This window comes from Lactuca virosa, chromosome 2 (assembly GCF_052849685.1).
Source record: "Lactuca virosa cultivar CGN04683 chromosome 2, Lactuca_virosa_CGN04683_v6, whole genome shotgun sequence".
NCBI lineage: Eukaryota > Viridiplantae > Streptophyta > Magnoliopsida > Asterales > Asteraceae > Lactuca > Lactuca virosa.
In genome coordinates, this window is record NC_136427.1 from 235,428,896 (window position 1) to 235,455,869 (window position 26,974).

Consider the following 26,974-nt stretch of genomic DNA (forward strand, 5'->3'; position numbering starts at 1 on the left):
TTAGAAAACCCATAAAAACTAAAATAGAAAACAAAAAGTAAAAAAAGGTAAAATAAAAATAAAATTGTTGAAAAATAAAGTTAAAAAATGAAAATAAATTAAGTATATATAAAAAACGAAAATTATATATATATATATATATATATATATATATATATATATATAACAAAAATAAATAAAGTATATAAAAATCGAAAAATAAAGTTAAAAACCCATGTTGTGTAATTTTTTGTAAAATATAGAGACCAAATTCGAACTTTAAATCCAATTTTAAGACTGATTTTGCAAAAAAGTTAACAAAATTAATTATAAAACCTGTTAAGTTGGTTAGAGTGATAATTCTATGAGAAAGTTGTGATTATAGCAATAATAATAAAAAAAATATTAAGGTTTTTTTTAGTTACACTTTAAAAACTTAGGATGTTACTAAAAAAAAAGTTATGATAATAACAATAAAAAAAATAGGGAAAATGACTTATCAAGGTAATTAACTTTTCGGTATGTTCACATCTGGGTAACTATCTTTTTTTTGTATACATTTAGGTAACAAACTTGTTGGAAGTGTTCACATATGACCATTATGACATGCTGTAGCAGGTTACATCCTAGATGTGAACACTTTTGACAAGTTCGTTATCTAGATGTGTACAAAAAAAATAGTTACCCAAATATGAACAAAACGAAAAGTAAGAGTAAATTACATGAATGGTCCCTATGGTTTAGAGGAATTTGTGTTTTTGGTCCCTAACTTATTTTTTTAACTCGGATGGTCCCTACTATTTATTTTTATTGCGCGTTTGGTCCCTGTCTTACCTAAAAAGGCTATTGTGCCCTTATTAATTTATTTTTTAATTAGTTTTCTTATTTATGTATTTATTTTTTATATATTTAAAAAAATTAATAGACCCCACATATCTGTATCTCCTCGGATGATCCCTACTGTTTATTTTTGTTATGTTTTTGGTCTCCGTCTTACCTAAAAAGACTATTGTGCCCTTATTAATTAATTTTTTAATTAATTTTCTTATTTATATATTTATTCTTTATATATTTAAAAAAAATTAATAGACCCTACGAGTTAAAAAAATAAGTTAGGTAAGACAGGTACCAAACGTGCAACAAAAATAAACATTAGGGACCATCCAAGTTAAAAAAACAAGTTAGGAACCAAAAACACAAATTCCCCCAAACCATAGGGACCATTCGTGTAATTTACTCTTAGTTTTTGTTTTGTTCATATTTGGGTAACTATTTTTTTTGTACACATCTAGGTAACGAACTTGTTGAAAGTGTTCACATCTACGATTTAACCTGCTACAGCAGGTCATAATTGTCATATGTGAACACTTCCAACAAGTTTGTTACCTAGATGTGTACAAAAAAAAAAATTACCCAGATGTGAACATATCGAAAAGTTAATTACCTTGATAAGTCATTTCCCCAAAAAAAAAATATTAGGGATTTTTGTTAACTTTTATTATCTTTTTTGGAATTGCCCAACTGTTTCATAATTCCAATTGTGTAAAACGAATTGGAATTTTTCTGCTCAACTGAAATCCGACTGACTAATGGCGGACAATCTTCCTCCAGCATCGCCATCAACCTCGACAAACCATGTTTCAACAACGAAGGTTACGGATATGGATATTGACTCGCTGGTTCACTGTGCAAGCTACCTCACCCTTCAAGATATCTCTAACATGGCCCTCTCCTGTAAATATCTCAATCGCGTCGTTTATTCTGATTCCATCTGGCGACGCTTGTACAGGTCCTATTTTCATAAACGATTTTTAGTGTTTTTATGCTTCCTCTTCTTTAAATTTACCACTTAAGTAATATATTATTTCAAGAAACATCTATGTCTGTTTGTCCTTCTTAATTGACATGAAAGTACACAGAGTTACGATTATACAAGAAAAACTTATTTGAGCTAATTGTGATATGATAGCAGCCCTAACTGGAATTTAATACTGCTAATTGAAGGGAACAGTGGCCGGAGCAGGAACCCTATATTATTTCACAAACATCATGTGCAACTGCAAGAGAAGCATATTTGGGACGATATACTGATTTGCAGCGGTTTAAGTTCGTTGACCCTCTAGTTTATGATGTGCACATGGGGATTGGGGCAAAATGCAGCGATCTCATGTTTAGCAATAATTCTATATTTTTTTCTCAGGTACCCAGTAAGTAAACCTTTTATGGTATTATTGTGGTGTTGATATTGCACACTAGTTAGGGTATAATGATTTGATAATTATCATTTACACAACACACTGTGTATACTTGATTACATCTGAATGTGTATACTTAATACTTGTTTACCTTTACTTGATTCTTCTTACTTTAGGGTCCGGTTATAAAGATTTTGAGCATTGATAAACTGTTAGAAGGAAGACCTTCCATTGTCTCACTTAATGATGATCGTGCAAGAATTACCTGCATGAGGTGAGAATTCATAATATATCCTGTCTTATATGTTTAACATCCACCTCTGGTAGAAAAATCCTTAAAACTTGATGATAATGGAATAGCCCTTTTGTTTACAGATTGTTTCCTCTAAAAGAAACATCATTATTTCGGAACGAGGCACAAAGAAACGAAAATGTTTTAGTTACCTCAAGCTCAGATCACTCAATTCGACTATGGTGGAAGGTATGGATGATGAATTTGCTTTTATCCAATAAACCTAGAAAAAACAAATGGAACCTTAAATGTGTTTGATGAAAATTCAAGGGAAGCTGCCAAAGATGTTTCAGAGGTCATAATGGCCCAGTTACAATCCTCTCTGATAAATTGTTGGGAGATGGAACTGGAAAAGTTTTTGCCAGTGGAGGTGAAGACAGTACAGTCCGCCTTTGGTCAATGAGCTCAGGTGGAAAGTGTGGTGGTCAACATGCTTTGAAGGCCACACTTTATGGGCATGAGAAACCTCTAGTGCTCATGTCTGTTGTTCAGCACAAAGCCTCCCTTCTAGCAAGCATGTCTAAAGATTCCAAGGTATCAATTCCATGTTATCAATCTTGTCTTACACATTTATGTTGTAATCTATCTAACAATTTTCTTTTTTAAAAAAAAAATAATAATAATACAGGTTAGGGTATGGGATACGACAATATCTTCTGATCGTAGTTCGTGTTGTGTGGGCATGACTTGTGTCCCTGGTGTGCCAGTTGGCATCAAGTGCCATGATTACTTGCTTTATATAGCTTTTGGTTCCTCCTTTGTAGCAGTTGACTTGAGGACAATGAAAACAGCCTTCAAGACATCAACAAACCAACCAAAATTGTTTTCATTCGACATTCTCCCCTCAAAATTTTTAGCATGCACCGGTGGAGTTGGCAGGTTGATCCCATCACATCACAATTGTTGTACTGTGCTTGACATGACACGACAGATTGTATGCATTGGACTGAGACTGATATTTTTGTTTACTTTGAGCAGAGCCATGCTTTGGGACATAAGGAGAAGCACAGGGACCGGGGACGCAGATCCGATGGCTGAGCTGGACGGGCATGTGGGTCCCGTAACACACTTGCACATGGACCCGTACAAAGTAGTCACAGGAGGTCGTGAAGATCCATATGTTAATATCTGGGATGCCGACACGGGTAATCAAATGAATATTTTGAGGAGTAGCTCAAGTCTAAATCTAGATGGTGGTGGATGTGGGTGTTGTGGTATGGCTGCAGATGGGTTTCATATTGTTACAGCTTGTTATAATGGAGAAGAGTGTGTGGTAAATTTTAGGGATTTTAATAATGCTGTTTGTTATGGCTCATTTAGTGAGAATGTAACCGGTTCAAAATTTTGGTGCCCATCAACTTCTGGTCATGGTCATGCTGGTGATGAATCTGATGGCTAAAATATGTCTTCAACTTACGTTTTGAGCACCCAACTGAAATAACCGAACGTTAACTGATTTTTTAGGTTTATGTTCAAGTAGCGAATTGATAGTCTTGGTTGACCTTTCGAAATAATTGACACGTCATTTTCAAAGTCAATGGTCAAACAAATAAACATGTAATCTTTTACATCTTTTTCATGCCAATAAAATCACTTGTATGTTGACTTTTTTTTTACAAGTTTCTATTAATTTAGTTTATGGGTAAAAAAACAACCCCATTTGAGGTTGTTAATAGTAGCCTCCAACTATTGTCCTTGGCGAGAAGAATCACCACCATAGGACCCAAGGGAGTCAGGAGTGGTGCCGACATTGCCGAGCACCACCTCCCTAAAATGTGTGTCCACATCATCTTCTACATCCGCATCTTGTTTTTTCACAGATTTTGCCATGGAGAGAGAGAGAGAGAGAGAGAGAGAGAGAGAGAGAGAGAGAGAGAGAGAGAGATGCTCGGCAATGGAATGCCATGGAGGTTGCCGCCATAAGCTAGGGGGCGGTATTTGCCGAGGCTACAGAGCTGGTGCCGAGGCCACACCTTAAAGCCTAAGAATATGATCCTTAATTCCTTATCTTTTTTCAATCGTTTTCCTGGCTTCTTAAAATAGATACACCATATCCTAACAACTATTTAAGATAGTTCAAAAGTGCTCTCGTTCAACTCAAAATATGCATTCACTTGGTCGATTACATCACACTCATGAGTTTTGTAATTTGTTTTCTGGTTTTCTTATCAATTTGCCTATGTATGGTGCTATTGAACCCATGAACCCTAATCTTATTATGAAGTTTAGCTATAATAAGTCACAAAATGTTGAGTCTTTGTGGATAATGGGAGGTTAAATGGTTGTGATAGGATCAATATAATTTTATAGCTCTGGAAATTTTATATCAATGGGTTATTTCAAGTAGTTTATCAAAAAATTAACTTATAAGCTAATTTATAAGTTGCTATAAGTTACTTTTATGCTATTATTAAACACTAAGCTGAAAAATAAGATAGTTTTTACACTCCAAACACAGCCATTATGTTAACACATTTAACTTTGTTAATTAGTGAACTTATGTTTTCTTATGAATCCAATCAGATAATATATATAACAAACTCAATAGCATAATTTGACAAATAAAAATCCAATAACATAAGCACGCAATTAAAAAAATATTTACATAAGGTTATTAGCACATAAATAGAAATATACATTATATTTTGCAATTGTTTAGGAAGATTAAATATATAGACATCATTAGATGGATCATCGCATTAGTTTTCCATCAAGTAGTCAAGTGTAACTATCAATGTGAGTTCAAGGACAAAAAGCTCATAGTTTTTTTTTCAAAGCTAAAGATTTGTATGTACTAAACCTCTAAACCACTATCCATATGCTCGTATTGATTTCATGGTCCTACTGTCCTACATTAATTAAGAAAAAAAAAAGATCTACATCTATAAGGTAGTTTTACATGTCTTAATGAACATTCGAATGCAAATATATTGTTATACTCATTTTTTCATGAAACTACATCTCTATAATATACAGAAAAAATATTAATTTGGGGAAGATCTATAAAATGATTTTAAAATCCTCACGAACCACGATAATAAAAGGCTAATAGTTGAGGCATAAAATTCATACAGAAGATTAAAAGTTTTGACACATCCAAATTATCTCATATCCTAGTGTTTCACGATTGAATATAACCTTTGGGACATTGGAAGATAATATTGGGGCTTCCTTTTCTTTTTCACTCGCAACAGAATTAAAGCAGTTGTAATGTGAGTAAACGTTAAAATGGAAATGGGAAATTTTGACTACTAGTTCCACTCTCGGAGACTCTTTCCCAACACCCCCAAAATGACAACCACCACTGTTTCCGCCGCCTCCGTCATCGTTACCACCGTCTTCCTCCTCCTACAGCTGAACACTGCCACCGCTTCCACCACTTCCACCCCAATTCTAGGCTTAGACTCCTTTCTGTCCCAGCAATCCCGTCTCGATCCACAGGCTACAAACGACTCCTTCCTGTATCTCTCATCCCCCCTGAAAAAATCCCTCTCCTCCAACCTCCGACCTCCGCCCACCTCCTCCTCCCTCCTATCCCTTAAAATTTCCGTCCCCGTCTACGTCAAACTCGTCGGGCCCTCCTCATCCTTCCCCTCCACATCCCCTTCCCTCTTCTCCTCTTTCCTCACCGCCGCCATCTCCTCCGATCACTACCATGTCATCACCCCCTTTTCATCCAACACCAATCACCGTCTCTCCCTCACCCACTTGCTTGCCCTTGACGTCGACCTCTCATCCCCTTCCCTGTCCTCCAAACTCTCCGATAAAATCAAATCAGAAATCGCAACGACCGCATCACCCCTCAGATCCAATTTAATTTCGATTTCTTACACCACCATCGATTCGATTATTAAACAGGATTTCGAAAAGGAAAAACCCACTAAAGGGGTTTACATTTACTTGCTCAATTTAGGGTCTCAATCAAAGCCCTACGCATATAAGTACACTGATACCGGAGAATCATCTCTCGGTGTTACCAAATGTTCCGGTAGCATCTGGACCGGAAAAGATCGCTACTTGTGGATCGATTTAAGCGCAGGACCTGTCGATTACGGGCCTGCGTTATCTGGAGACGGAGTGTTACCAAGAGGCGAGTTTCACCCTTTAACAGCATTACATGGTCGACCAAAATCCCAAAAAGCTTTACTTGCTGATATGGCTTCTTTGGTTTGGAGTGCCTATAAGGTACTTCTCGTGCCTTCTTTGAGAATTCCTGTGCCTTTCGAGAACACACTGATTGTTCAGTTTATACACATCCATGGCCCTGATCACGATCCAAAAGGTCTGGATTTCAATGTGATCGAGAAGAACTTCAGGGATGAGGTTAACGATAATGGATTATTATTTGCCGATCAGTCATTAAGTTTCAAGAACTACGAAGTCGATTTAGCTGAATGTTCCATCTGTTCCTTTGCCATTTCACTCTGCATTACTTCCTATACTTCAAGGTACTTATTCGATAATTACACTCTAATTGTTAGCGAGTACTTAGATTCTAAACGCCTCCACCAAACATTATCCGAATCCCAAGATGAAATTAGAAGATTAGCAAAACTCCCAGAAGAAGATTTCGGTAGAGTTCTTCCTGTTTACATCTTTGACCTCGAAGTGAATTCAGTTTTGCTGCTAGATCGCTACCACCAATCTGTTGCATTCAAGGACATGGTGATTGCAGTTAGAACAAAGAACACACAGACTGTTAGTGATTATAACTGTAATGGGCGCCATGTTTTCACACAAATCCGTGAACTTGAAAGGCCTCTTGTGGGTTCAATTTTGCAATCAATGTGGGGTGTATCACCAACTCATTTAGTTTGGAGTGCACAACATAACAGCACACTGGTTGACTACACATGGAGTGTTGGACACACACCATTTGGTCCATTTTCAGAGCTTTCTTCATTGTCTTTCATACAAAAAGATGCAGCTAGAAGGAATGTTCTATTAACATCTTTGAATTACACCATTACAAGTGCAATTGATGTTCTTGAATCCATAGCTGCACATGGTGGGGAAAGAAAGCTTCTGCCACATCATCAGCTTCTAGAGTTTTTACAAAGATGGAATTTGTTCAAATACAAGGTGGATAAGGTGGTGTCTTCTTTGTCACATTTGGACTATGAAATGGCGTTGTATTATTTGAGGTCTTCTGATCATGACCTTTATGCAATTCACTCTCTTGTGTATCATGCATCTCAAGATATGGAGGCTGCGCTTGTCTGCTTTGAGGACCCACCGTTTCCATGGGCGTCTTTTTTGATGTCTGTAGGGATTTTCTTTGTTCTCTTGTATGCTTATTTGCAGAGAGACAAACTTTTCAGTAACAAAAGGAAGCAGTTTTAACAGATGAAAAATGACACATTGCTGTATTACTGTAAGATGAAATGGTTGGAGCATTCAAGGAAAGTACTTTGTCTCAGTGAGTCTTGTTTTAGTCTTTTAGATATATTTTCTTTTTTTCATAGTTAAGATTTCAGCTCCCGATTACTGTTAATTGAGTAAGATTGGATGGAATTATAGTAATGCGTTTGGTTGATAGCTTTTTCTCTGTTTTATGTGCATGATTCTTTAAAAGGGTTTTTATTTAATGAGCTTAATGGGTTAAGCCCTTAATCTGGACAACTATACATGGATTGTTTCTTTTTTTTACTTAATTTGGATAAAATGATTTAGTAGGTTAAGCCAGAAGACCTGGCTTCATATATCTAGACACCAACCCTTTACCTATTGCCTTTCCTCTTTTTTCCCTCCCAACTTCTTGCACATTAAAATTGTTGAATATTATTAAAATTGATGAGCTTTGTGAAAATTGTTTGTGAGAACGTAAGGGTAAAATGGTCATTTAAGGTTTTTTTATTCTTTTGCCATTTAGTCTTGTATGGTAAAGTGACTGAATGAATAATCTGTCTAGATAAAGTGTTGTATACTTTTCTTTGTTGGACCGAATAAAGCGTCTGAATACATTAATTTCATTGTGTGATGAGTTTGGTGGAAAATATAAGAAGGGGAAATATGTAAATGGTTGGTGTCTTAATACATTAAGTTATGTTTTTTTATTTAACTTATCAAATCCTTTTGTCCACATTAAGTCATGCTTAACTCATAAAGTGGTAAGAGTTCTTTGATTATTAGGAAATTTATTTACATCATTACATATGAAACGTAATGAAAAACCCCTCAGTTTCCCTAGTCCTGGTAGAAAGCTTAAAAGGATGTCAAAAAGAACCACTTGGTTGACCAAATTGATGCAGTCAATGCTCTTATATTGTTGACCCAAATGAATGTTCTTGAAAATCATAGTTGACATTGAAGTTTCCTTGAAACTTCATAGCATTTGGATTTAGGGAGTTCATAAACGGGAAAGTTTCCTCAGCCTCATAAAAAATCCCATCATACTCTTCATCGTTGACCATCTGTGATCCCCTCTTGTTGACTTCTGCATCATCTTCCTCATCACTGCATGCATTAAGGTTTTTCTGAACAAGTTCTTTAAAGATTGAGGACTGAAACAGCAACCCAAGTGCTGTTGGAGATGATTTTTGGGTTGGACTAATAGGAAATTTGGTTTCAAATGGTTCTTGTTTTTGGGGTAAACTCATTTCTTTTTGTATCGAATTCTTATAGTTGATGAACAATGGCTCTGATTCTCCTTCAACTAAACCAAAGTTGTTAAAGGGCATAACCGTAATTTCTTTATGTGGTTTTGGGTCTTGGGGTGTAACTGGAGCTTGTGCTACTGGTTTCAACCATCTGATGTAAGTGCTTAAATCAAAATTTGTGACCGCGTTTACCCCTCGATACTCGATTGCTGCAATATCATAAGCACGGGCTGCTTCTTCTTGGGTGCCTGTAAAATGACAAAAATTACATTTGTTTAATTCGATTTAAATAATTTAAAATTTCAAATGAAAATATTATTTAAGATTAATTTTTTCTTACTGTAAGTTCCGAGGTAGAGATACTTGTTTCCAAAAACTCTCCCGATTCGGGCTTCCCATCTTCCGTTATGATGGTGTCTTGCAACTCCTCGATACTTTGATACTCCTCTTGAAAACCCACTGCTTTTTCTGAAAAAAAAAAAAACGAGAAAATACAACGTTAATTCATAATTAAAGACGTTGTAAAGTTATCATATTACTGTTTATATGAAATCCTACCTTCTTAACGAGGCTAAATATTCTTCCTTTGTTACGGTCAACATTATTTCAATTTCTTTCTCGTAATCGGAGACCTTCACAAAAGTTAAAGATCGATGAACACTTGGATCTTTGAAATTTTGGTTTACATTAAAGAGACATTTTACGACTTATTTTATAATGAGGGCATTTACGTCTTTTGACAAGAGATCTAGAGAAGTCTCTGTCCCACTTCTTTTCACAGGACAAAAAAAAAAAAAAAGATTTTGGCGATTAAAATCATTTTTGGTCTCAATATTAATCCAATGCAAGTCAAAAACGCAATACAACTATTGTGTCATGTCATTTATGTTTGTGCCCATAAGAGATCAAGTCTTTGTCCCACCAAAAAGTGTAAGTTTTGACATTGATATTTGTCACGTCAGTTCGGTGAACATCAAACACAGTATGTTATGTTATGTCATGTCATGTCATCTACATCTTTTGCATAACACAAGACTTTGTCCCACCCATCTTTTTTGGTGGGACAAATTCTCAATCTTAGTCTGATACATGTCAAACACAGCACAACATGTTATGGCATGTCACAAACATAGTACACCATGTTGTGGTATGTCACTAGACATGGGGCCTCTCAAGGTACTATGTTTGCATATTAAAGTTTAAAAAGTGATATACCGGAAAATTTGTGAAAGTTGAAGGACCCCAGTACTTGAGTGCAGCTAGATCATATGCACGAGCTGCTGATTCTTCTTCATCATAAGCTCCTGCGGCATAATAACAATAAAAAGTTATAAACTTGATGATCTAGTCATTGAACATAAGACTAATTTTAGAATTAAGAACTCACCAAGATAAACTATTGAACCCCAACCAACATGTCATCAACATTCCAGATGAAAGTAAGAAAAACAAGAAACGAAATTAGCTAGGTCAAGATTTGTTATAGGTTAATGAAGTATATGTAAAAAGGGTGAGGTTACCTTGTTTTCCTTTTTTTTTCTGTGTAACATTCCAAGAAAGTTTATCCCACAAGTGTGCTTCATATCTACCTGTCCATCTATGTTTACTCACACCACGAAACTTTGAACTTCTTTTCACAGTAGTTGGACTTGGTGAAGCTGCAGCTTGATCCGTTTGTTGGGTAAGGTTTGTTGTTTGCAACTGTTGAGTTTTACAGTCTAGTGTAAGATCTCTTCTTCTTCTCTTCACACGCCTCGGCTCAAGGGCAGGAACGTCATTTTCATTTTCAACCATATTGATGGATCTACGTAGAGAGTTCTCTTCATTTTTCACTGCAATCAATGCCATTATATGTATTATGTTTCTTGGACACCCTGCAAGAATGCATGCTAGCTGCTACATGTGTTTGTATATATATAATCTATACATAAATATATGAATATAATTATGAATGGTTGACTTATGTGGGTGTGTCATGCTTTTGTCTAACACGATGATTCCAATGAATTATACAGCAGCTGTAGACAAATTTTATTTGTTGATACTCTGTTTTGGTATGGAATCGTTTTCATTGTGTTTGACGATTTCACACATACAGCCAATCTGGTTCTGTATGGGTCTTTGGGGGGTAATCTAGTCATTTTGATCGTCATGACTGTATAAATTAGTAACAAATTCGTTTTGTTGTAAAAATGGATTAAAAAAATGCTACTTTTCATTGGTCCATATATATTGCAACAGCTTAAGGAAGCATCAGATACCCAGCTTAAAAGAATTCCCATGGGATTTTCCGTCGGTTTAGTATACGTTTGAATGGGACGGAATTAACTATGGGATCTGTTCGTTTAGAATTAAAGAGTCCAAGCTACTTATGCTCTTACTTGGAAGTATGTGTATGCATGTGGCATGTGGCATTTATTATATATGGGATTTTCTTTCCCAATTTCTAGTTGTGTATATATTTGTTCAATCCTATAATATAATCTAATAATTAGGGCCGTAAACGAACTGAACGTTCAGCGAACTGTTCGCGAACCGTTCGACGGGAAGTTCGTTTATGTTTGTTTATTTAATAAATGAACGAACATGAACATAAATTCTTGTTCATTTAGTTAAACGAACGAACATGAAAAATGGTCTCGTTCGTTCAATTATGCTCGCGAACGTTCGTTTATGTTGTTCGTTTACGTTCGTTTATGTTCGTTCATATAAGTTCCTTTTATGTTCATATATGCTTAATTGCGTTTGATTACACTACTATATTATATGTTTATTTATGTTCAATTATATTTGTTTATCTTTGTTGGTTTATGTTCGTTCGTTTATATTTGCTTAGCATGCTCATGAACATAAATGAACGAACATGAACAATGTAATTTGTTAAACGAACGAACATGAACAAGAAAACACGTTCGTTTATCCGTTCGTGTTCGTTCATTTGTTCGGCTAACTTAAACAAACGAACATAAACAAGCCCCCGTTCGTGTTCGTTTGGTTCGTTTACAACCCTACTAATAATGTAATAGTTGGGAAAATAGCCAAAGATGATTCAGATTGCGGACAACATGCTTGCATATGACATTCTGTACCTCTTAGAAAACTTTAGACATCCTTATGATATAAAAACCAAGTTCCATCTTTGAAATAGTTAACCCCTGGTGGACAAAAACAAAATGTTAGAGGCACTCAGGGGCGGATTGGGGCGGATTTAGGGGGTCACCGGGAACCCCTAACTTTTCCGGCCGTAGTGGAAAATTTTTCGAAATTTTTTAAAATTTTTATTTTTTCTATTATCGTGCAACCCCTACTGTGAAATCCTGCGTCCGCCCATAGAGGCAGCACACGTAATTTTAGGGGTAGCACGCCTGAAAAATTGCAGTATACCAAAAAATTTCCACTGCCAAAATTTTTGAGGGTAGCACGATCTACACTAAGCTCCCACTAATTAAGGTTCGCCACTGCCCTAGGCCCTAGCTATATGCCGTTTATGCAATTTCCGATTTTGGCACGTGATTTTACTAGCCGTAGAAGCAATGAAGCTTCTATGGTAACACAATTTCATAATCTGTTTTTTAAATTAGCAGTAGAATTATATCGTTGCCAAATAAATAAATAAATAACATAATTATCTATTGAGGTTTGTGTTGGATTAAGGTGTCTAAGTTAGTGACTAAATTAGTATATTATTGTAATTACAAACAAAGTCCTTTTTAAGTTGCCTCATGACCAAAAATAGCTAGAAATAATAGAGAGAAGTATAATTTATTAGATTATTATATGATTAATAAACTAATTGGAAATTATGAGAAAATGATTTGTTAATATATTATGTAATTAATATATTAATTGGAAATAGACAGTTGATTTGTTAATTTATTATGTGATTAATAATTTAATATGAGATCAATTGTTAAATTTGATTTGTTAATTTATATGGTTAATAAATTAATAAGAAACCAATTAGAATTGTTTAATTATTAATCAAAATTAATTTGGAATTAATTCGGGATTAATTGGTATTAATTGAAAGTGCAAGGGGTGAATTGTAATTGTTCAATAATTGAACAAAAGATGCAATTCTAGAAGTATCCATATCATGGACGATTTTGTGGAGTTTCCTTAGGGTATCCAAAAGCCTCCTGGTTGCATAAAAGGAAATGATTTGAATTAAGATTAAATCTATTATTTAATTAATTCAAATTTTGTTTTGCCTGCAAGTTACCTAAACTATAAATAGGACCATTTGGCTTACAATTTTCGTTGACCACATTACCTAAAGACGTAGGAACAAAATTCCCTTCATATCTCTTTTCTCCTCCTCATTCTAGGGTTTATGGTTTTGGGTGTGAGTCATTAGAGGCCTCATCCTTTTGATGCTTGCTTTCCAAGGAACTTCAAGAGGATGAACCCTAATGGCCTTAATTTTTCGCAAAAGGCTAGGGTTCTTGAAACCCTAGCCTCCATCCCTATTTTCGAAAATGCAAGGGTTTCCCTAGAGTTTTTCTTGACGAGCTCGCTTATGGTATTTCTCCACAATGTCCTTGTTCATCTCATACGGCCAGTAATCCTCATAGAATCTCTGCAACTCAGGGGTCATCGTGGCGACCATGATGCAATCTTAGTTAGTTCTTTCTCAAGGACATATTCCTTGTCCTCGAAACGAAGGGCCATTTTGATGTTGCGCATCCAGTCGTTGTAATTGGTGTCATCCAATGTCACCTTTGAGCAGATGTTCAACCACGAGAAGTGTTTATTGGAGGAGGAGGAACCAAAAACATCATTTGGAGTAGACATCTGTAAAAGGAAGATAGTTTTAGTTAGATACGAATAATCCTTAATATAGCAACCCAAAATGAAATATTAAGACTAGGATCCAACTATATAATTCACAACTTATAAAAGGGATGCCGTAATCTAACTGTAAGTTTTTATAAAGGTAGGTAAATGACGATTCACCAATTCCACCAATAGAAAACGAAATTTTAAAAGGAAATTAAGTTTTGATGAAATTCCTAGATCTTTTAAGATTCATTGAAATCATTCAATGGCATGTTTAATCTCAGATTATGCTCTTCTATTTGTGACTGGGATACCGATGATCACAAACAAGATGCGAATAACCATGCAAATGTGCTTGGTAACCTCATTGTCATTTATCATCTCAATTGATGTGCTGGTAAACCACACACGCTCCATCAACAATGATAATTTATGAGATACCCATTACAACTATTTATTAGTCCCTATTGGTGTGTTGGTTAACCACACACGCTCCACTAACGACTTATAAAGTGTAATGTGCAATTTCATGGGTTAGCATACAAATTCACATTTTTGCTTAAGTAACTAGATTTGGGATTTTAATAAAAGGGTTCTAGTACTTTTTTAATATCATTATACTTTTAATGAGAATTATTTGTCCTATTGTAACGCCCCGACTCTCAGGTATTAATTTTATGGCTTTAATTTTCATAAATTGCAAGGTCTACTCGACGAGTTGGATGCCCTGACTCGTCGAGTAGGAGTGGGTTTGGCCACGTGTTAAGTGACCGACTCGCCGAGTCCAAGATAGGACTCGACGAGTAGTAGCTGGGGGATGAAACCCTAATTTCCGGGGTTTTGCACCCTATTTAAAGGATCATTAGCTTCCTTTAGCCCCTTACAGCCTCTTGAGAGTACAACAAACCCTAATCCGTGTGTGTGCTCCATTCTTGTGTATTTTAAGCTTTGGAAGGTGGATCTTAGTGAGAAAAGCTTGGAGAAACAAGTGGCTAGAAGCAAGGAGCGTGTTGGGATCTGAAATCTACCTCAGTTAGCATCTTCTGAAGGTATCAAGTCGTTACCTTGACCTCATTTCCTTCTAGATCTCATTTGGCTAAGATTAGGGCTTTTCTATCATATTAGGAAGCTATTATTTGGTATGAGCTAAGATCTGAAGTTGCAACTTCAGATCTGAACTCTCTTTGGTCTATAAGTCCATAAAGCTTCCAGCTTTAGCAAGTATGAACCTCTCCTTAGGTGTAAAACTCCAGTACAAACTTGGTTTTGACATTATAAGTCTTTAGAGCCTTGCATGCACGTAAAGTTTGCAACTTTACGTGATAAACATGCCTTGGGAAGCTGGCTCTGCAATATGGAACCTTAAAATGGCTTAAAAAGCATTTGAATGGATAATGGACTGAAGGGACTCGGCGAGTTGCATGGCCAACTCGGCGAGTCCGATGAAGATTGTTGTGCAAGGACTTCTACATGGACTCGGCGAGTCAGTGGGGTGACTCGGCGAGTCAACTAGGGTTTTCCCGACATTTGGACATGCATGAACTCGGTGAGTTGCAGGGAAACTCGACGAGTCAACCAAGGATTTCACAACTTCTCGAGTTCAGGAAGGACTCGACGAGTCGGTGAACTGCACTCGACGAGTCGGGTCAACATGGACTGTTGACCTTGACTGTTGACTTTGACTTTGCCCAAGGGTTGACCAGTTTGACCCCTGGGGGTATTTTGGTAATTTGGAAATTTATGAAAATTGTTTTATGGTAACTATAGGTGGTGGAGTTCGTGTCGGTGATTCGAGAGTTGAGCTTATCGCTTCAGTCTGACATTTGTGAGGTGAGTTACCTCACTATACTAAGGGGTCTAAGGCACCAAGGCCGGCCCATTGGATATGATATCCTAGCAGTGGTAGTATATTGAGTATGAGTTAGTGTTGCATGCTAGTTGCTATGCCAGTTAGGTAGATCTGTAGGACTACCTGTAGTATTATGTGATTAATTGTATGTGCATTAGTTGTGTTATATGTCGACATATTATGTGGGATGGGTTGAGGTGATACTGCTCCGTGCGGTAACCAACAAACCCGGGAGCATTCCAGATACGAGCTGAGGGCCAGGTGGGGCATGCCATACTCATACTGTGGGCTCGGGAGCATTCCAGATACGAGCTGGGGGAGACTCGTATTGTGGGCTCGATGGCAATCCAGATGCGAGTTGTGGGTCCGGAAGGCAATCCAGACTCACACTGTGGGCCTAGGGGTAATCCAGACTGTAAAGTTGTGGACCCAATACATGCTGTTATTTGTATATGTGTTATGTGTAGTATATCAGTATTTTGGGGGAACTCACTAAGCCTCGGGCTTACAGTTTCAGTTTATTGTTTCAGGTACATCAGGGGATCGCGACAAGGCAAAGGCGTGATCGTACAACTCCTCATATTTATGTTTATGTTTATGTGATACTCTGATATTATACATTTTGAAAACAAGTTTTGTAATGATTAATGGTTTTGAAATGTTTTAAAAGTTTAAATTTGGCACGATTTTTATGGGTGTTACACCTATCAAACCCGTTCGGCTAACGACCCTCCACAAATCAAGGAAGGCGGTGGGTGATAGTGGACACCCATTCAACTACCATTTTATAGATAGTCCTCGTATACCCCCTTATAGATTAGTTTCGTGAATGAGGCGTACTCGTGGTTCGACTGGCTTAGTCTTATACATATAGTAATTATTAAAATTTTAATTTTACATATAGTATAAGGTGTATTTTAAAACTTTTCAAAATACTAGGTATATAATTAAATTTCGAAAATTAATAACTAATTTAAATTTAAAAATAAACCAAATGATTTAATATTTATCTATTAATTAACAATTAATTAGATATATTAAATCAAATAAGGATTAACTAATTAAATTAATCAAATAATTTAATCATAATCCTTACCCTCTAAATTTTCGAAAAATGGGTATAGGATTTATCCAATTTTAATTATCTCCTTTTAGGCAAGTAAAATGATAATTACCAAAATTTGAAAAACCCTAACTTACCTAATTTTCTAAAATTTGCTTGGGAGGAAGTTTAGGGCTTCAAAACCCTAACCCTAATTTTGAAACTTGGGGAGAAAATTCTAACCGTAATGAAAAACCCCAATTTCGAAAGTTGGGGAGGAAGGTTAGGGTTTCAAAACCCTAACCCTAATTTTCTAAAATTTGCTTGGGGGGAAGGTTAGGGTTTCAAAACGCTAACCCTAACCCTAGTTTGTTATGACTTATGACAGACCGATAGTTTAAGCCTTTTGGGTTTAATTTCCGTAAATCCTAATTTGATCAAATTCAACAATTATAGCAAATTCAATTGAAAACAAACAAAATGCTCTGCTACCACTGATGAGTTTTAGGCATAACAAAACAAACTTAAAACTCTTAAGTGTGCATGCAACCTAAAACAAGATCTATGTTTTCTCTATTGAACCTATAACTAAGAACATCAAAATAAGAACCCTATAAATCCTAGGTAATTTTTGAAAAACACAAGAAAGGGTTTAGGATTACATACCTCATTGTTATTATAATAAATAACAATTATCCTTGACTTGTAGAACCTTTGGAAGCAAGCACCACAAATGTCGTGTCTCTAGTGGTTCACACACAAGCTCGCAAGAAGGAGATTATGGAGAGGGAGAGAGGAGAGCAAAATTCCGGCTAAGCCTTGGGAAGGAAGTGATGGCCGAAAATCAAAGGCCTAGGGGTCCTTATATAATGCAACTAGGAAATCCTAGATAACCATGATTTGAATTAAATAATATTAATTCAAATTTAGTAATTATCTAGCTTCCTAATTATCCACATGGGATAATCTAGAAACTCTAGATTATCCCCTTGAAACAGTCCACCCTCCTGGTGGAAGGTTCTGGAGTCTTTTGTTCAACTATTGAACAATTGCACTTTAGACCCTATACTTTTAATTAATTCCATTAATCCAAAAATTAATTCAAATTAATTACTGATTAATTATTAATTAAATATCACTATTTCTAATTAATATATTATTCTCATAATATATTAATAAATTATTTATTTCAATTTATTAATCAAATAATAAATCAACCACTCTCTCCAAAAATCATCTTGTCTAATTGCTAGGTTTGAGGGCAACCCAAAAGGATTGTGCTACTATCAATTCAAGTTTATACCAATTATAGTTATGAGTTTAGACACATAATCCAACAGATTCTCCATTTGATCATACAACTGTCCTATTTCTGTTACTAGCGATTCAACCCTCTTGAGTAGAGCTCCTTCAACATCCTTTATCCCCATTTATAATCCCAACCATAATCGTGAATGCTCTGATACCAATTTGTTATGAATTGGATTCTAAGAACAGATTCAATTACATAAAACACCCAAATGATCCTAATCTTGATTGAAAACACTCAATAATACCAAATGATTACGAGAATGAAGATATTTTAGCCGATTCGAGATAGCCAATCTCCCAAAGAAAATAATTCCAAATTCCACACAAAAGATAGATACCCCACTTCCTATCCTACTACCCTCTTATACTATCTGTCATAAGTCATAACAAACTAGTTAATATAAAATGCCTAAAATGCCCATGCACTAATAAGATTATCTTTATTTGATGGTTTTCCTATATTCCCCTTATCTAACATATGTGGCATAGGTTGATGCATAACACCAACAAGGCACAAGTTCATAATAGAAAAGCTCATAACGTTTTAAAAGACAATTTGATTGATCATATATGGAAATAATTCAACAATCTATTTTATTAAGTATGTTTGATGAATATAAAATAAATTTTATCTATTTTTATTTAATTTTATTTTTAAAACAAATATTTTTTGTTTCAAAATAAAATATTATTTTTAATATTTATAGTAGTTTTAAGTAAAATAAAAATAATAAAATAATAATTTTTTTAATAAAAACAATTTTAGTTGGATCTTTAATGGACGTGAATAATTAGATTAAGCTGGGTTATATATTTTATTGAAAAAATAGGAATAATCTTAGGAGTCTTGAATTAGCACCATCGTATATAGTTTTGACCACTACCCAGAAATGACAAAAAAAAAATAATAATAAATAATACCTTCAATGAAAGGCACGTGCAAAACACGTGTCATTCTCTTTTACGGAAAAATGTTCGAGATTAAGGGGGTGTTTGACTTTCTTTTTAAAACAACTTTTGGACTTTTAACTTTTCCAAAAAGTTTAAAAAAGTTCAAAAGATGTTTGGCAAAATAGAAAAAGTTCTTTTAAATCAACTATTAGCCATGACCAAAAATGAGCCTTTTTAAAAGTCATAAAATCCTATCTTTTTGTGACTTTTGGTTTTTATCTCTTAAAAGTCTTAAAAATCTACCAAAACACATTTTAAATACCTCCTTTTAGAAAAAATCATTTTTACAAAATGACTTTTAACTTAAAAAAAAAAAAAAAAAAATCCCAAACACACCTAAAAGTAGGGTGAACAAACCGGTTTTTTTTTTCAAACCGAACCGGTTTAGTAAACCGGTTCGGTTCAGATTCGTGAATAGTAAAACCGGTTCAGCCATAAACCGGTTCGGTTCATAGAAAAACTCGAACCTATCTAAACCGGTTACATCGGTTCTAAACCGGTTCAATCGGTTCTAAACCGGTTCGATCGGTTTGACTACCGGTTCCAAACCGGTTCACGGTTATTAAACCGGTTTCAATATCTAAAATCTCGAACGGGTGCGAACCGACGGTTCGGTTCTTGAATCGGTTCGGTTGCTAGTGGACCGGTTCGTAGTGAACCAGTTTACCGGTTTAGTGACCGGTTCGGATCTTGAACCGGTTTTTTTGTGCAAGCCTAATGGTTATGGGCTGAAGCCCAAAGAAACATACGACAAGCTTTATCCGGGAGCCCACCTGATCCCCTCATCGATCGTCGGGTCGTCGCTGTAAATAAGGCGGCAAAGTTTTAGAAGGTGAGGCAACACGAACTTCCCATGGGGCTCTTGTGCATTTGATCCACTCCCACCATCTTTCCTCTTTCGCGCCATTAACCCGTTACTCCATTTGCTCTTCAGCTTTATTAAGCCATTTCTACTCGATCAAAACCCTAGCTTCTTCTCTGTAACCATGGCGGACGGTCACTTGTTCAATAACATCTCTCTTGTCGGTCGCGGCGGCGCCGTAAGTTATTCTTTTCCATATTCATTCCGTTTCTTATTTTCTTTTCGTGTTAAAACTTACTTTACTCTGCTAAAAACCCTAACCCTAGTTTACGGCGGAACGGCGACGAACATGTACGGTTTATGTGTATATATTTTTTTCAATCGACTAGGTGGACTCGGTTTTATTTTGTTTTTATCTTTGTCTTAGGGTTTTATTTCTTTTTCACTTGGAATTTGATTATTGTTGATTTGGGGGCACAAAGCGCAGAAAACTCCGTTCTCTATTTGGTCCATGTGTGATGTTTGTTTCTGGTTTTCTATTCGACGGCTGTGTGTTATATGTTTAGAACAGTGTTGTTCACTTGGAGGGTGGAATCATAGTAGATATGATAGCTTGAATTGGAATTAAGCCCCTTGCCCCAATTTTTGATGAAATTCAGGAAATATGTTTAAGGCATTTATGTGAAGCTTCACCAAATTCTCTTAGGTTTTGCTCACACTTGCTTGCTTTGCTCTTTAAGTCTAAGGAGTTTGTTTCTAGTTTCTGGTTAGTCATAGTGTTGAATATGTTAACTTCAGAGGGAAAATTTTGTTAACCATCTATTACTGGTAAATGCAGAATCCAGGACAACTTAGGGTTCATTCGCGTGGCTTGGTGTGGAAGAAACAAGGTGGTGGCAAAGCTGTGGAAGTAGATAAGTCTGATATCGTGCGAATAACATGGATGAAGGTGCCAAGAAGCAATCAACTTGGTGTGCAGATTAAAGATGGTCTCAAATATAAATTCACTGGTTTCCGTGATCAGGTATCTTTTCCATGCTCCCTTACTGCATTTTCTCTATGATGTAGGCTGAATTTCATGAACTGGTTTTATTCACATGTAATAATCTTTTGTTACTCTGCTTGCAGGATGTGCCTAGCCTGACCAATTTTTTTCAAAACTCTTGTGGCATAACACCAGAAGAGAAGCAGCTTTCAGTTAGTGGAAAGAATTGGGGAGAACTTGATATAAATGGTTAGTAATCTTTCTTATATGCACCTAGTAGATCCTCTGATTTATTTTCTTTTATTAAAAAATTCACATGTTTTTTTCCTTAAATATGCTCCAGGCAATATGCTTTCTTTTCTTGTTGGTGGAAAGCAAGCATTTGAAGTATCATTAGCTGATGTGTCCCAGACACAGCTTCAAGGAAAAAATGATGTCATCTTGGAGTTCCATGTGGATGACACAACTGGTGCAAATGAGGTCTCACAACTTTTCTTCCATAATTTTTCTGTCAGGTTCTTGTTTTTCATACTTGGAAGTCTTGTTTTTACTTATGTTTGAGGCATTTTTTTTGTTAATACAGAAAGATTCTTTGATGGAAATGAGCTTCCACATTCCCAGTTCAAACACTCAGTTTGTTGGGGATGATAATCATCCTCCTGCACAAGTAAGTTGCATGAATTTCTTCATTGCTGCATTTGCAGTACCATTTTATTTCTTTTATAATTTTATTTCTTTTACATTTTGTAAGATTTTCCGAGATAAAATCATGTCCATGGCGGATGTTGGGGCTGGAGGTGAAGAAGCTGTTGTCACGTTTGAAACCATTACCATTCTTACACCAAGGTATTGCCTCTATTTCCATGTAATTTTCATCCTGTTTTTCAAGGAATATAATGGGAGTTTGTTGATATTACAGGGGTCGATACAGTGTTGAACTTCACCTTTCCTTTTTACGGCTTCAAGGGCAAGCCACCGATTTCAAAATTCAATACAGCAGCATAGTCCGCGTTTTTGTTTTGCCTAAGGTTCTTTTTTGTTCTTCTTCCTTCCTTTACACAAGACCAAGAGTTGTTTTAAGTCATGATAAGTTGTTGTCATTGGTTAAAATGACTATATTACCCTTTTTGGTGATGCAGTCTAACCAACCTCACACGTTTGTTGTTGTGACTCTGGACCCTCCTATCCGTAAAGGTCAAACAATGTACCCACATATTGTAATGCAGGTACTATTTTTTCACTGGTTTTCAAATTATCCCCTCACAAACCATGATGATGATGATGATGTTTCTGTTATTGTTGTTTCAGTTTGAAACTGATTATGTGGTGGAGAGCACTTTGATGATGAATGAAGACTTGTATTCTAGCAAATACAAAGACAAATTAGAACCATCATATAAGGTATACTTGATAGTGTTGTTGGTTCATGATGATGAAATTCCAAATTTACCCTTGAAATTGAAATGAACAGGGACTGATTCATGAAGTGTTCACAATGATCTTGCGTGGATTATCTGGTACAAAGCTCACAAGACCCGGAAAGTTCCGGAGCTGTCAGGATGGTTATGCTGTGAAGTCTTCATTAAAAGCTGAAGATGGAGTTCTTTATCCTCTTGAAAAGAGCTTTTTCTTCTTACCAAAACCTCCTACACTAATTCTTCATGATGAGGTATTGAATTGATGATGTCTTTTTATTATGTAATCCATATTAAATGTTGTCATTAATTCATTTGTTGTGTTATTATAATAGATTGACTATGTGGAATTTGAGAGGCATGCTGCTGGAGGATCAAACATGCATTACTTTGATCTTCTTATCAGATTGAAGACAGAACACGAACATCTCTTCCGTAACATTCAAAGAAACGAATATCATAACCTGTTTGATTTTATCAGGTGAGTTGTTGGTATAACTAATGTTTTTTCTTGATCTGCCAATATCCTAACCATAAATTAAATTTAGCTCAAAGGGTCTGAAAATCATGAACTTGGGAGGCGGTGTTCAAGCTGCAGATGGTGTTGCGGCTGTTCTAAGGGATGAGGAGGATGATGCGGTTGACCCTCATCTTGAACGAATCAAGAATGAAGCTGGTGAAGAAGAGAGTGACGAGGAGGTAAACCCTAAAAATCTTAAACCACAACCACAGTCAATAATAGTTTGACTGACTTTGTTTTTGGAATATATATATATATGTTTGTGACAGGATGAAGATTTTGTGGCTGAAAAAGATGATTCGGGCTCACCTACTGATGATTCCGGGGGAGACGACTCAGATGGTAGTGACAGTGGAGGTGAAAAGGAGGTAATTATTGATTGATAGCAAAAAAAATAATAATAATAATGCATTTGACAATTAGATAGATTAAAAGCATGAAATGAATGATATTATTGATTGATAGCAGCAGAGAATTCCTAAGAAGGAATCAAAGAAAGAAGCTAGTGGTTCGAAAACAGCAGCAGCAGCAGCATCTTCAAGTAAGAAGAAAAGCAAAAGCGGGGCAGGGGACGAAGATGGTGCAAAGAAAAAGAAACAAAAGAAGAAAAAGGATCCAAATGCACCAAAAAGAGCAATGAGTGGTTTCATGTTCTTCTCGCAGCTTGAACGAGAGGTTTGTTTTGTTAAATAAATATAATAAAAAAGTTAATGGTTGTGAGATTATGTGTATGTTTTGTATAGAATCTGAAGAAGGATATTCCGGGAATCGGATTTAAGGAAATTGGGAGGGAACTTGGAGAGCGTTGGAATAAGTTGACAGCAGAAGAGAAGGCACCGTATGAAGCAAGAGCAGTGGCAGATAGGAAAAGGTATCAAAATGAAAAAACCGGCTACAAGAATGCGCAACCTGCTCCCATGGATTTGGTAGATGAATCAGACAGCAATTAGGGTTTTCGTCCGTGTTATGAAATTTGTTGCCCTAAATAAGTATGTGGTAGCTTCATTTGATTTGATTTGATTTGTCTTGTCTTGATGAGATAGTTGCTGTTTTTATCATGGAACTAGGTAACTTGATGTAATGACTTATAGCAATCAGGCTATATGCCAAGGTTGTAAACATCTTGCAAGATGGTGATTGTAAGAATAGGATCCTAATCCTACTAAAAATTGCAGTTATAAGTTTAAAACATGAAAAATATATCTTTATCCTTTAGTTGAGCTAGTTGACAGTTCAATGATTATAAAAAGTTCAAACATTAGTCATAATTAATCTATTCCAACATTAGAGAAAATAAATCTATTCTAACACGTTGTGAAATGTTGCAACATGTACTAACTAGCACTCCAATATGTTCAATCATTTGATTTTTTTACTTGCTTCCTGCTTCGGTTCCTTTTTCATTTTGTATGGCGACATGTTTCTAAAGTGGTTGAACTTGAAGGGAGAAAAAGAATTTCAACAACGTTTACTTTACCCTTTTAGTCTTTTACATTTAAAAAAAATAAAAATAAAAATAAAAATAAAAATAAAAGGAAAAATTGGTACGAACTTATCGAGTAATGATTGAGTTCAAAGTTTGTTATCCCACAACTCTAAATGCAATTTTATTCTAAACTTGATCATAATACGATTCAAATCATTTTCCACAGATGTGAGATTGTAAGACACTATGTCTTGACGACCTCATCATATGCCACACTTTGAAACCAAAACTATCAACATACTGGACTACAAACAACTATGGCCATCATGATATCGAACTCTTAGAAATGCCAGACCAATATTAGTAGAACCAAACCTTAGGAGCTGATGTTGAGTTCGGTTTGGTACCTCAAAAAGTAATAAGATACGTGTCAACACCGGTTCGAGAAGTCTACCCCATACGAGGATTCAAGTTAGGAAGGGACAAACGCCAGTCATGACATGATTGTGCTCTTTTATGATTGTACTGATAAAAGAAGATCTCGGAAATATATTCAATACATAAATACCACTACAACAACCTCATGTATAAATAATGAGTTATGATCTATTTTGAGGATATCGATCTTGTCTTATATATCTCATATATGTCTTTCAATCTCTCTCATTCGATCTAACTTAATCGTCACAACTTTCAATTGTGTAAAGGCCTATGTTTCATCTAACGACTTGTGGTGGTGTTTCAAGACCTAGAGCAACCCCCAACAGGGGCGGTCTTTGAGTATGAGGAGATGGTCAAGTCTTGAGCCAACCCAGTTTAGGCCCAACTAGTTAGGGGTTAGGCTATATACGCTTAAGGGGATAGGTTGTATGTGCTTTAAAGACCTAGCAGCACAACCTAGCCCAGGACTAGCCGGGATTGAACTGGGCTAGACCAAGCATAACCTAATTGTTCATTGACTGTCGGAGCCTGATCCCAGGGCACAGTCTCTGAGACGGTTTTTTTCCAATATTACCAAAACGGGTAAGAAACTTTGGTTTTTGTCCATATTTAGGTAACCATGTTTTTTTTCGTACACATTTGACCAATAAACTTGTTTGACCTGTTCATAATAGGGTAATATTATCGTAATTACCAGTCATATTATCGTATTTTGAACAGGTCAAACAAGTTTAATGGTCAAATGTGAACGAAAAAAACATGGTTACCTAAATATGGACAAAGACCAAAGTCTCTTACCTTTCTACGACATTAACCCTTATGTAAGGTTATTGTATCGACGTTCAATGTTTGTTCTGATTTACCTTTGTTGTCTTCTGTAGTCTTTAAGGTCCTCTTTTGACTCTTGGGGTGTCCATGAACCTTTTTTCTATAGGTATGGAGTATTTAATAACTTTTTTTAGTAACTTTATTAAGGGCCGATTCTCTTTTTTACAATATATATATATATATATATATATATATATATATATATATATATATATATATATATATATAATTATAGGCTTATAACTGAAAATATACTTGTAAAATATATTATTTATGAATCGTTGTTTCAAAACAATTTATTAACTTATTGGCTTTTTGAAAAGTCAATAAGTCAAAATAAAGTGTTTGTTAAAAACAAAATGATTTATGTTTGACGTACTAACAGTTAGCTGAAAAGCTAATTGATAGCTGAAATGTTAGCTGTTAAATGAAAAGCTAGCTGATTAAAAATATCGTTTGGTAAAAATGGCTGAAAAATATAAAATGAAATAAAAGGACATTTAAAAGAATTTTTTTCTATAATTAATTAAGAGGTATATTTAAAAAATTAAAAAAAATCCTAAAAAGCTAAAAAGCTAGCTTATAAACTACTTTTTGACTTGCCAAACATGACAACTTAAAAAAGTTCAAAAAATAAGTCAGCTTATCAGCTAGCTGTGGTGTGCCAAAAGTAGCCTTAAAACAACTTCTTCTTAGACTATGTTTGGCGTACTAGATGAAAACCTAGCTGTTAGCTAAAAAACTAGCCGATAGCTGAAAAGCTAGCTGTTAAATAAAAAGCTAGCTGATAGCTGAAAAGTTAGCCGATAAAAAATAATGTTTGGTAAAATTAGCTGAAAAGCTAGCTGAATGATATAAAATTACATAAAAAGGACATTTAAGAGAATGTGTTTCTATAATTATTTAAGGGGTATATTTAGAAAATTCTAAAAAAGCTAGTTTAAATAGTTTTTAAAAAGCTAACTTATAAGCTATTTTTTGGTTTGCCAAACACGACAATATAAAAAAACTCGAAAAATAAGTTAACTTATCAGTTAGCTGTGGGACGTCAAACACACACATATCCTTTCAAAAGAAGATTTTAAAAAGTTAGAATTTGTAACTTTTATTAATTCGTTATAACCTTTTGAGTTGTAAAACTCAATATTACCTTGAAATACCCTTAAGCTACGACAAACATTAAAAAAAAGGGTAAATTACAAGAATGGTCCCTGTGGTTTGGGACAGTCTGCGCTTGGTCCCTAAAACTTTTTTTTTAACTCGTACTGTACTTATTATATATTTTCGTTGTGTTCTTAGTCCTATCAGACTTAAAAAGGCTTTATTGCCCCTGTATATTTCTTTTCTGATTAATTTAATGTTTATTGATTATTTATCTATAGTAGAAATTGTTTACTAAACATGTAGGTCCTACCACCCAAGCCAACCTACCCCTCCTCACCCCCTTCTTCTTTTCTCGTTCCAGCTACTCCAACACCGACCACTTTTTAAATCAAAATAATGTCATTCTAAATAAAATCATACCAGAAACGTTTTTGTTCATTACAAGGAAACAAGAAA

The 26,974-nt window shown here is 35.4% G+C and overlaps 4 protein-coding genes across 8 annotated transcripts; 3 read left to right on the plus strand and 1 right to left on the minus strand.

The window, feature by feature from the left end:
- Positions 1-1,506: 1,506 nt before the first annotated feature.
- On the plus strand, positions 1,507-4,071 carry LOC145160499 (uncharacterized). Of its 3 annotated transcripts, none has more exons than XM_079079721.1 (7): positions 1,507-1,768; positions 1,984-2,179; positions 2,351-2,448; positions 2,550-2,655; positions 2,737-3,000; positions 3,095-3,345; positions 3,445-4,071. In XM_079079721.1, the coding sequence occupies exons 1-7, from the start codon at positions 1,569-1,571 to the stop codon at positions 3,863-3,865; spliced, it is 1,536 nt and encodes a 511-aa protein (XP_078935847.1). In that variant the 5' UTR covers positions 1,507-1,568; the 3' UTR covers positions 3,866-4,071. The 3 variants fall into 3 exon arrangements, with proteins under 3 accessions (XP_078935847.1, XP_078935848.1, XP_078935849.1); XM_079079722.1 differs by having other exon boundaries at positions 1,650-1,768; positions 1,991-2,186; XM_079079723.1 differs by having other exon boundaries at positions 1,651-1,768; positions 1,952-2,186.
- Positions 4,072-5,628: 1,557 nt separating this feature from the next.
- On the plus strand, positions 5,629-8,054 carry LOC145160500 (uncharacterized). The gene has a single exon (XM_079079724.1). The coding sequence runs from the start codon at positions 5,758-5,760 to the stop codon at positions 7,807-7,809; it is 2,052 nt and encodes a 683-aa protein (XP_078935850.1). The 5' UTR covers positions 5,629-5,757; the 3' UTR covers positions 7,810-8,054.
- Positions 8,055-8,645: 591 nt separating this feature from the next.
- Positions 8,646-10,926, minus strand: LOC145160503 (AP2-like ethylene-responsive transcription factor At1g16060). Its single transcript, XM_079079729.1, has 6 exons — positions 10,586-10,926; positions 10,453-10,461; positions 10,281-10,369; positions 9,624-9,697; positions 9,406-9,533; positions 8,646-9,313 (listed from the first exon to the last, which is right to left on the minus strand). The coding sequence occupies exons 1-6, from the start codon at positions 10,911-10,913 to the stop codon at positions 8,727-8,729; spliced, it is 1,215 nt and encodes a 404-aa protein (XP_078935855.1). The 5' UTR covers positions 10,914-10,926; the 3' UTR covers positions 8,646-8,726.
- An 8,894-nt stretch (positions 10,927-19,820) lies between these two features.
- On the plus strand, positions 19,821-23,934 carry LOC145160501 (FACT complex subunit SSRP1-like). Of its 3 annotated transcripts, none has more exons than XM_079079725.1 (15): positions 19,821-20,037; positions 20,638-20,823; positions 20,928-21,033; positions 21,128-21,264; positions 21,368-21,451; positions 21,536-21,630; positions 21,704-21,812; positions 21,924-22,010; positions 22,093-22,185; positions 22,256-22,453; positions 22,535-22,680; positions 22,748-22,898; positions 22,989-23,087; positions 23,185-23,394; positions 23,463-23,934. In XM_079079725.1, exons 1-15 carry the CDS (start codon positions 19,984-19,986, stop codon positions 23,667-23,669), a joined length of 1,962 nt encoding a protein of 653 aa, XP_078935851.1. In that variant the 5' UTR covers positions 19,821-19,983; the 3' UTR covers positions 23,670-23,934. The 3 variants fall into 3 exon arrangements, with proteins under 3 accessions (XP_078935851.1, XP_078935853.1, XP_078935852.1); XM_079079727.1 differs by having other exon boundaries at positions 23,191-23,394; XM_079079726.1 differs by having other exon boundaries at positions 19,822-20,037; positions 23,188-23,394.
- Positions 23,935-26,974: the final 3,040 nt, after the last annotated feature.

Excerpts from the sequence above, each read along its gene's own strand:
- LOC145160499 (XM_079079721.1), top strand. The coding sequence starts at position 1,569 with ATGGCGGACAATCTTCCTCCAGCATCGCCATCAACCTCGACAAACCAT. Across the intron at positions 1,769-1,983 it reads ATCTGGCGACGCTTGTACAG|GGAACAGTGGCCGGAGCAGG; the intron begins GTCCTATTTTCA and ends TGCTAATTGAAG. Across the intron at positions 2,656-2,736 it reads CAATTCGACTATGGTGGAAG|GGAAGCTGCCAAAGATGTTT; the intron begins GTATGGATGATG and ends TGAAAATTCAAG.
- LOC145160500 (XM_079079724.1), top strand. The coding sequence starts at position 5,758 with ATGACAACCACCACTGTTTCCGCCGCCTCCGTCATCGTTACCACCGTC.
- LOC145160503 (XM_079079729.1), bottom strand. The coding sequence starts at position 10,913 with ATGGCATTGATTGCAGTGAAAAATGAAGAGAACTCTCTACGTAGATCC. Across the intron at positions 9,698-10,280 it reads CAACTTTCACAAATTTTCCG|GTCTCCGATTACGAGAAAGA; the intron begins GTATATCACTTT and ends ACTTTTGTGAAG. Across the intron at positions 9,534-9,623 it reads TATTTAGCCTCGTTAAGAAG|AAAAAGCAGTGGGTTTTCAA; the intron begins GTAGGATTTCAT and ends TTTTTTTTTCAG.
- LOC145160501 (XM_079079725.1), top strand. The coding sequence starts at position 19,984 with ATGGCGGACGGTCACTTGTTCAATAACATCTCTCTTGTCGGTCGCGGC. Across the intron at positions 20,824-20,927 it reads TCACTGGTTTCCGTGATCAG|GATGTGCCTAGCCTGACCAA; the intron begins GTATCTTTTCCA and ends CTCTGCTTGCAG. Across the intron at positions 23,088-23,184 it reads ACAGTGGAGGTGAAAAGGAG|CAGCAGAGAATTCCTAAGAA; the intron begins GTAATTATTGAT and ends ATTGATTGATAG.